At 37.2% G+C, this 10,269-nt stretch overlaps 1 protein-coding gene across 2 annotated transcripts in view; it reads right to left on the minus strand.

Annotated features, from left to right (window-relative positions):
- The window catches only part of LOC145260573 (NAD-dependent protein deacetylase sirtuin-3-like), a 78,069-nt gene extending 72,401 nt beyond the window's left edge, over window positions 1-5,668 (minus strand). The window contains exon 1 of one of the 2 annotated variants that reach the window (XM_080118843.1): window positions 4,901-5,668. In XM_080118843.1, coding sequence (XP_079974969.1) covers window positions 4,901-4,940 — 40 coding nt within the window. In that variant the 5' untranslated portion in view covers window positions 4,941-5,668. The remainder of the gene's footprint in view (window positions 1-4,900) is intronic. The other variant, XM_080118844.1, reaches the window with a different exon arrangement.
- Between the last annotated feature and the right edge of the window lie 4,601 nt (window positions 5,669-10,269).

Below are 10,269 nucleotides of genomic sequence, written 5' to 3' on the forward strand. Positions count from 1 at the left end.
CTCATTCAAATCTTAATTATGGCACTTTCATTATGCTGAAGGAGCCCCATGGCTCACTGCAATGCTCTTAAGTGGCAGACTAAACTCTGGCTGAAAAGACATTGCTCTGATTCTTGAAGGAAATGTGTCTAGATGTAAGAATTGGCAGCAACATCCTAAAAAAATATCTAAATAGTCTGAATAAAGTTATTTGTCAAATTTAGTTTTAAGATGTACGTCAATTTTTATCGAAAAACAAATCTTCTTTTTAGTTACTTTTATTTTCTCTAACGCTCTCCCTCGACCCAGGACTGTACCCTAATAAACAAAGACTCTGACAGCATAGATACAGCACTTTCCCTTGACACTAGCGCACAAGTGCATGCATTTGGTGACTTTAATATCCACCACAACAACTGGCTTGGATTTTCTACTTACACAGACGCATCTGGTAGCACAACACATAGCTTCTCTATATCTCATTCCCTAACACAGACGGTTACGTTTCCAACCCGTTTCCCTGACCAGATGATTGTGTTACGAATGCCCACAGCCCACTTGGGAATGCTGATCATGTAGTGATAATAGTTGAAATCGCCCTACACTCTGGAGTCAAAATGGAAGAGCCATTGCTCAAAACAACAAGTTATTATAAAAAGGCTGACTGGGAAGCCATCAGGGATCTCATCAGAGACGCCCCATGGTGAAATATCTTCTCACTTCCTGCTGAACAGTGCACACATAAGACCACTGAATGGTTCAAAACAGCAATTGAAGCACATGTTCCCACGCGGAAATTTTATAGCAAGCCACACTCTCCCCAATGGTTTACTTCTACTTGTGCAGCTGCCATCGCACAAAGGCATCATGCGTACCGCAGATTTAATCGACATAAGTCTAGTTCAAACAGACAGAAGTATATAGAAGCCAGAAATAACTGTAAGAAAGAAATAGCAACAGCTAAAAGAGAATTTACTGAAACCACCAAAAAACGCATTGAAGCACAGAAATTAGGAACCCGTGACTTCTGGAAAATCTACAACAGTGTAGTAAATAATGAGCAATCAACAATTCCCCCACTATCCAACAATCATGAGGTTGTTTTCTCAGCAACCGAGAAGGCTAACATGCTTGCCAGTCTGTTTGCCTCCAACTCCACACTGGACCCTGCTAAGCACCCCCTTCCTGACTTTCCTTTGCGGACAGATGTCACACTAGACAATCTGAAAATCACCCTTTCTCAGGTGCATGCCATCATAAAAAATCTTGACACTTCAAAAGCATGTGGACCTGATCTCATCCCAGCTGTGCTATTAAAACAGTGCTCCGCCGAAGTAGCGCCAGTTCTCTCCAAACTTTACAACAAATGCCTTAATGAATCTTGCTTTCCTGCCTGCTGGAAAACTGCTTCTGTGGTACCAGTTTTCAAGAATTCTGGCCAAAGAACTGACCCAGTAAATTATCGCCCCATTAGCCTCCTCCCACTTTTCGACAAAATATTTGAGTCCATAATTAACCAAGCTCTAGTCCTTCACCTTACAGATGCTAAACTTCTGAGCAACCAATAATATGGATTTAGGCAAGTCCGTTCCAACATCCTAACTGTAATCTCTGAACGTATATACCATTCACTTGACAAAGCAGGGAAGGGTAGAGCGGTAGCTCTAGACATATCTAAGGCTTTTGACAGGGTATGGCATGAAGGTCTTCTCAGGAAAATCAGATCATACGGTATCACTGGAAGAATACTTAACATAATTAAATCCTTCTTAGATAAGAGAAAAATCCAGGTCGTACATCTAAACAATATGATATAAATGCGTGAGTGCCCCAGGGGTCTATCCTTGGACCTTTATTATTCCTAATATTCATAAATGATCTCCCTGACAAAATTGTCTGTGAGATGGGTATATATGCTGATTACACCACGCTCTATATCAGACACGACAGGAAAACAAATGAACACATATCTAGAGAAATGGCAGAAACACTAGAGGACGACCTCCAATCTGTAGTGGAATGGGGACAAAAATGGATGGTCACATTCAATGCTGCCAAGACTAAACTTGTTTCCTTCAATAACTACAAGAAACCTTCTCTACAACCAATAGCAATGGCCAAAGACTCTTTATCTGAAAGTACATCTTTTAAACTCCTCGGCCTAACGTTCACAGAAAACAGGAGTGTTGGATTGTGTAGTGGACTTTCGGTCAGCGTTCAAGTTGTGGATAACTTGACAAAGACTAAAGTCACTTCTCATGAAAGAGGAGAACTATTTATGGCACAATGGGAGATTCCATTGTGCACACATGGGCCAGTCTATTCCTTGGATTGTGATTGGCTGAATCACCTGATTGGATATGCTTGTACATAAATACAAGCCCTCAGTCCAGCTCAATCTGATGTCTGTCTTGTGCATGAGCTGAACCCTTGGTAAGTGTTGCTGCTATTATTATTATTGTTGTTGTTGTTGTGTGTTATTGACTAACACAGTTCTTTTGATTATTCTACAAGGAGTTGGAAAAATTACATTGAGAGCATTGCCAGGACCGCTGCGAAAAAGGTAGGTTTTCACTACCGTGCTAGAAAACTACTAACGCCCGAAAGTATCCTGTACCTCTATAAGGTCACCATTTGCCCATGTATGGAGTATTGTTGTCATATTTGGACTGGTGCATCTGCTACTAGTCTCTCACTCGTAGACAAGTTTCAAAAGAGTCGCCAACCTAATAGCTCCTGAACTGTCATCTAAGCTTCAGCCTCTGTCCCATGGACGAAATGTTGCATCCTTGTGCCTGCTCTACAAGTATTTTAATGGTGAATGCTCTGACGAACTACAAGCACTTGTACCCCCCTCGACGTAAATAAACCCGACAAGCAGCAAAATCCCACCCCTTCACAGTTGAGATCCCTAAATGTAAAAGAGCCTTCTATTCCAATAGTTTCTTCCTCAGAAACTCTGGACTTTGGAATTCCCTTCAGAGTTCCTGCTTCCCCAACTGTACTGACATGCAGAAGTTCAAGTGTAATCTTGCTGCCCAACTCCCCACATAGTACCCCTGTAGTTTATATCCCTGATAGTAGCCCCCTACATCAAAGTGGCAATGTGCCTTGTTTGGGGTGAAAACATAATTTAAAAAAGAAAAAAAGAAAAAAGTTAATTCTTAGTTAAATATTTGTTACTAACTTTCAATAGACATTGTCTCATTTTGATTCCAATTTCTGTATTTTTTAAAAATGTTTGTTCAATTTATCTCATAAAATTTAACTCAAATGGTGTGTACTTAAAATAGTTTATTTGCAACAAAAATTGACAATAAATTAAAAATAGCAAAAATTGTTTGAGGAGATTGGCAGGAAGTCTAAAATCATCACATTTTGTTTAATAATTTTTCTAACCCGACTGTAAACTTAATCACCTGAAATACCGCATTCACTTTATGGGCCCAATATGAAAGTTAAGTCTGTTATCAACGATAATCCGAAAAAATAAAAAAAAATTAAAATAATAATAATAAATAAATAAAATAAAATAAAATAAAAAATGTGAAAAGAAATCAATTTTACGGCGGGGAGCTCGTTAAGGTCCGCCGAATTTTGTTTCGCTAAAAGACATTTTTTGGAACGATGTATATAGTATTTTTAAGTTAAATTCAATTTTTACGATATTTTTATTCATTAAATTGTTAGGTAAAAGTACATAATATTTAAAAAAATACCCTTTCCATGTTAAGAATGAGTTTCTAAATAACGTTATTTCAGCGCGATATGCACAAGTTATTTTTTAAGTTACTAAAAATCGCTAATCATAAATCGGATTATCACAATAAAACAAAACTAATTTTGTCCAAATCATTTTTTGATTTGTCACCACTGCGAAAAACAAAACAAAACAAAAACTAATCTATACAGTATGCGCTTTGGGGGCTAACCGCTTCAATATACTCATTTAGATTAAATATATGTTATTGATTAAAGGGCATTTTCAAAAGATGTTAAAATCTTGTTAAAGATGCCATCATTAAAAAAAAAAATTGAAAATATAGATTTGGTCGACCTAGACGAGAGTGCCCAAAATGCCGACCAGGACTGAATGGAAGAAATATCTCATGTATTTAATTTAAGCCGTCGTTTCGTATCTTACAACATCGTATCTTACAACATATACAACAAATATTTTCTGGGTGGACACGAGCTGTTTACTTTGGGCATACTGTAATCCTTTCTCCTGGGTAAAATTAAGGAGAATTTCCATTCTTGGAGAAGTAGCCATTTTTTACAAGCGATACGGTAGAGAGAAGAGTGTTGCCAAAGTAAATTCAAGTGCCTATCAGGGTTGACAGCTTGGTTTCTTTTTCAATTTTGGCTTCAAATTTGGCTTTTTTCTGATAATTTTATATAAATATTTATAAATTATTAAAGATTAAAGAAAAAGTTACAATAAAGTATTTGTTGTATATGTTGTAAGATACGAAACGACGGCTTAAATTAAATACATGAGATATTTCTTCCATTCAGTCCTGGTCGGCATTTTGGGCACTCTCGTCTAGGTCGACCATAGATTTTTTTATTACTACAACGTTAATTTTCATTCGTTTATTTTTATTATTTTTTCATTTATTTTTAGTTTAATAATTAATTTCCATTCATTTTCATTAGTCAAATTTTTTTAAGTCTACTTATTAAGTACATAATAAAATACAAATAATCTTTCCAAAATTAAAAAAAATAACATACCTGGACCCGAAAGAAATATATTTTTATTCTTAAATAAGAAAATTAATTTTAAATTTAAGCTCGCAAATAATTTTCAAATATAAAACAAGAAATGTGAAATTTATAGAACAATTTAGCGAGAAAAGAGGTTTCTATAAGAATAAACAGAAGAATAGATAGTGTTCTAGGCGAACCCTAAACTTACCTGATTTCGGTACTGCTGCCATGATTCTCCTATTTATCATATCGAATCTTGTTCAACAATTTGACAGCGGGTCCTCTTCGTCGGCTAAAGATGCTGTCAATTTACAGCAGTCACCGACACCATATGGTCCGGGAATAACGCCGCCATTTTCGTAAGATCTGCATGTTCTACATATTAGCCGGTGATCACATTGTTTCCACTTGTGATCGGCGGCTGTGATCTCGAACACCTCTACTTGAATATTGTTTCGCTAAAAACATTTTTAGGTTTTACTAAATATGTACGACTAAAAATGAAGTACGATCATTGTACGATTAATTGCCGCTTCTGCTGATTAAAGCAACTTCGATGCAGGCGATCTGTCAGTGTAAAATATTGTAAAGCAATCTTGTAATAAACAATAGTACGAATATAATCAAAAGTTTCGAGAGGTTGTTTTTGACAAATATTTTTTTAAGTCCATAAATAAAAAGATATTTACTAAAGACAACGCCCGATTTTTATTAAATATTCCTTCTTACACGAGTGATCTAGTAGATCAGATCTACTAAGTCCGTCAGCGCAAAATATGTAATTAAAATAAACAATAACACTTTAGTCGCGATTATTTTTGTCAAATTCTTAAAGACTGGCACTTTTTTCAACCCGGTGTGCCACTTTAAAAAAAATTGTTTTAATCTTTGTAAAATAAATAAATAAATAAACAAGTTTGTTTCTTTATTATTGAAATAAAAACAAAACGAATTTAGTCAAGAAAAGAAACGGAACGAAGTTTATTTACGAAAGACGCCATGACAGTCATATATGCACAAGGGAAGTAACTCTTCTTAACTTCCGATTTGTTCAAGGGACTTAACTAATACAATATCCCCCTTCTTCAATTGAGAATGAGCTCACTTAATTTTTTATTTATTTTTATTATTATTATTATTCATGTTCATGACAGAATCTAGTATTATTGTAGTGGGATCTATAAGTCTAGTCTCTGTGGCACCTTTATACATCTGCGGGATTTTCTCGGCTCGAGAGTAGATATACAGGATCCATTAGCGTATAATTCACTAGTAGGGTGCATTGTATGTGTAGGTGATGCCTGGCCCTCACACCCCTTCCTCTGGCTAAGGTCTGAGGATGATCTGCTCTGAGGTATGTGTGGTGTTGGATACTGCTGATGCGCAGTTCCCTTTATGATACACTTATTTTAGATGCATGCGATTGGTCAGATCTGCTCTCAAGTATTGAGCTTCTTTTAGCTGGTCTGATGAATTGTAGATGAGACTTGACTATGTATGAGATTCGATTTTGTGACTCGACTATGTATGATCTTGGTGCCGTGGCAGGATGCTGAATGATTCCAGGCTCCGACAGATTTGTTTTCTTGTGCTGGACATAGATTTTCTGCCTCACATGTAGAGATGCGTGTTGTCAGTTATGCTGTTTGTCATAACAGTTCTTTGATCCATCCTTGTAGTGCTGTTCTTGTCTGCTCATCACCAAGTTGCTACTTGGATACTGGTGGTGCCCGTATTTGTCTGCCATTGAGCTATTCTGCTGGTGATTTGATGTTTGCAGACACGGGTGTGGCTCTATATACCATCATTGCTAGGTAACTGTCTTATCCGGTTTCTTGCGCCTGTAGCAGTGTTTTCTTGCATGTTCCAACCATCTTCTCAACAAATCCGTTAGATTTCGGGTAGTGTGGAGATGATGTCTTGTGCAGAATGATTTGGAAAAAAACATAAATTCCTTGCTTATGAATTGTGAGCTATTGTCAGAATTTAAAATTTCTGGTATACCTTGTTCCTCAAATATTGCCTTTATATTTTTGATGACAACTGTTGCTGAGGTGGAGCGAAGGCGTTGAATAAATGAACTTTGACTGTACCGGTCCATTACAAGTAGATATTTCTTTTCCAGCCATAGAAAACAAATCTGTGCTGACATGTTGCCAAGGGTAGCTCGGGGTTTCATGCTGGTGTATTGATTTGGCAGAGATACTTGCCTGATATTTTTGGCAGGTGTGACAATCTAGTACTCTATCTTAGTCTGGTTTTCTCAACTCCTTGATGTGATGCATGAAGTTCTTTGTAGGGAGGCTGGTGTTATGATTTTATTGCTCTTTAGCAAAATACCATCTTGAACCCCAATCTCATCTCTAAATTTCCAAAATGTTAAGAGGCAGCTTGAGCAGTCAGTTCGATTTTCAAGCCAGACATTACCATATTTGCAAGTTCTTTTAGTAATGGGTCCTGTAATGTCTCAACCCCGATGTTCTTTATTCTGGTTGGTGAAAAATTAAGGTAATTCACCATTCTATGGACATTAAGGTCAATTGCTTCAATGTGCTTGTTAAACCTAGGTGATACTCATGATAGGCTTCATCTTGGCATTGGAATGTTTTTTTGTGATGTTTGGTCATCATTTGTTTGCACCTGGTGATTTTTGGAACTGTCTGTATCGACTGACTTCACAGCTAAGTTTAGGATCATTAGCCCTAACTCGCTTGATGTCTGTAGTCCTATCAATATGGGCCTTTTTGAATTCACAACATGGAATGTTGCACTGACAAATTTGTTGCAAAATCTTACGCCTAGACAGCATGTTCCTTCCTAGTCAGTTGTTGTTTCACCGAATGCGGTTTAATTTATAGCTGTTGCTTTGAGTGGAACTTCATGTAGTTTTTTTGTATATTTCCTTGGGTAAAAAGTTGCACCTGCATTGATGTCTATTTGCCTCTGACTATTGCCAATTTTTAATTTAGCATATGTCTTGGTAGTGGATGATGACAATTGCTGAATTGGGTGGAAATAAATGTCTTCTCTTGAAACACTAATGTCACTTTCGCCTTGCGTCGCCGTGTAGTTTCGCCTGTTTTTATGCCACTGTGGCTGTGTCGTTCTTTCCTGTATTTTTATTTCCTATATTGGAACGGCAAACGTTGGCAAATTGTCCTTTTTTTGTTGCATATCATGCACAATTTTCCTTTTGCTGGGCATTCTCCTCGAGGATGTCCTTTGGCAGATAAATTCCAAATATGTTGGCTTTTTATTATTCCTTGCCTGTATTGCATGTGTATTGCTTTCTTCCACTGGGGTGCGTATCACTTCAACTTGCTTGCAGGCTGCCTCCTGTGTCTTTACTATGCGTAGCACTCTCGCTATAGTCATATTCTGAACAGTAACTCCATCATGGAATATTCCAATAAGATTCACGTTGATGAAATACCAGACAAGAAAATGACGTAACAATGGCTATATATGTGCATGTATTGTATGCATGTCATTTTATTGTGCATTAAAATTCAACAAACAAAACAAAATATTAAAAAGAAATAATAATAAAAGAAAACATGAAGTGTCCAATGGGTCAAGAAGGGGGGGGGGCAACGACAACAAAAACATAAACATTGCTTCTTTTCTTTCTTTTTTTGTATGTTACCTTCTTTGTTTTTGTATGAAACAATGGTTAAATCACATGAGGCAAGCAGAAAATATTCAAAATAAGAAAAATCAATTCCATTCAGTAAGTCGATATTTATGAAATAGGGAGTGAGAGAGTGAGAGTGTGAGGCAATATTGTGAGACACTTCGCAATTTACATCCAAATCGATGATCAAGTCTCCAAGGAAAAGTTATTAATCCAAGGTTTATAATGTGGGGCGATCCAGCTTTGCCAATATGCAATTTGATGCTTTTCAATGTTCGTTTCTCCACTTGAGTTCCCTTGTTTTTCTTTTCTTGTTTATTTCTTAACCACTGACATGAAAACAACTCCACGAGCAAACTTACTGAATCTCCCCCAATCGGGGATGCATCTCATTCCAACATTCTGAGCCAAGGTGTATTCAGAATTTTTGGTATATTTCCTTTTTGGCTCGAGGGATAAGATTAAAATTGAGTGGGCTGTCGATTCACCATGAAAATCGCATTCACTGGTGTTAATCGCATCTTTTGGCATTCATTTAGCGATGTGATCGCTTCAATTTCTTTTGCCCAACAGACTTTTTTTGTGCCTTCACATGATTCCTGCCAAAAAGATTTTTTTTTTCTTTTTTCCGCACACTGTTTCATTTGGAGTAGGGAGGTGAGATGTCTGGCTGGCTTCCGGTCATATTTTGATATGTGTCTTGATGAATGACTCGATGGGGCATGGGAAGTGGGGTGTCTTGTTTGCTTCCTGTCACAGGCTTATGTGTTGATTATTTTTGTTGCTAAATGTCTGGATGGCAAAGGGGTTGGGTGAGAGTGTCTGACTGATAGATATATAAAATAAAATTCAAGGGGGATGGCCACTTCTGCATTATGCCCTGTTTTCTTGTGACACTCTCTTCCATAAAAGAAAAAAAAAGAAGAAGGAGGTTCTTTCTAAATTCTTTATGCCTAATTTGCCTTATCTTTTTTTTCACTCAGACTTGTATTTTATATATGTATGAGAAAGCGTCAACTACCGTGTTATCTTTGCCTATTATATGCTTAATATCTAAATCAAATTCCTGCAGTACAAGACTCCATGAAAGTAATCTTTGGTTTTTATTTTTCATCTTATTGATGGGTTATGATCTGTGTAAATATTAGTCGAGCTGTGTACTGAGGACACATGTCTGGTCAGTTTTTCTAGGGTCTTATTGACTCCAAGATGACCTGCCAATGACATCTAATGCACGACCTTCATAATGTCCTCCCGATATCTATTGGGGCACCATTACTTTTCATGCATGATTTCTTCTGTTCCTTCCATTGTCCTGAGAGTATTCCATTTCCTCATTAGTACTCCATTATTGAAGAAATATTGGCTTTTTGAGTCACGAGAATATTCTTCTCCAACTCGACAGAACAGGAGTTTCAGTTCAGCATTGCCCTGCTGCTCCTTGAGTAGCATTTGCCGTGGTATGGATAAACCAGGTTGGAATACTATTCATTCTCGTTTCTGGTATTTTCAATCTAGAAAACCATCATCTACCTTTTTCCCCTCATTATCCTACTTCTTGTCATTATCCTCATGGGTGCTTCATCCCCTACTTCTCACCTTTCTGTCTCGTGCTTTGTCCTTATCTGGTTTGGCTTTTGGTGATTAGTTTGACTTTTGGCGATATCATTGCCTAATATCATGGCCACGCTAGTCATTGGAAGGTCATTAATTACTCTTACTGTGACCTCTCCTGAAACTCAGTCTGATACTAGGTGGACTTTAAATAATGGGACCGTCATGGGTTTGTTTCCTATGCCCTTAATCTATTTGTAGCTCTTATCACTTCCTTAGGCATCTGTTTCCTTTTTATTAGGGCTTGGATGGACCCGTATCCCTAAGGATGTTAATGGGTTCTCCTCAGCTTTCTTTATTTCAGGCGATATAACTTTTTGATATGAAGG

The sequence above is a fragment of the Euprymna scolopes genome, chromosome 36 (assembly GCF_053919585.1).
Source record: "Euprymna scolopes isolate OS-2025 chromosome 36, ASM5391958v1, whole genome shotgun sequence".
In the NCBI taxonomy this organism is placed as follows: Eukaryota; Metazoa; Mollusca; class Cephalopoda; order Sepiida; family Sepiolidae; genus Euprymna; species Euprymna scolopes.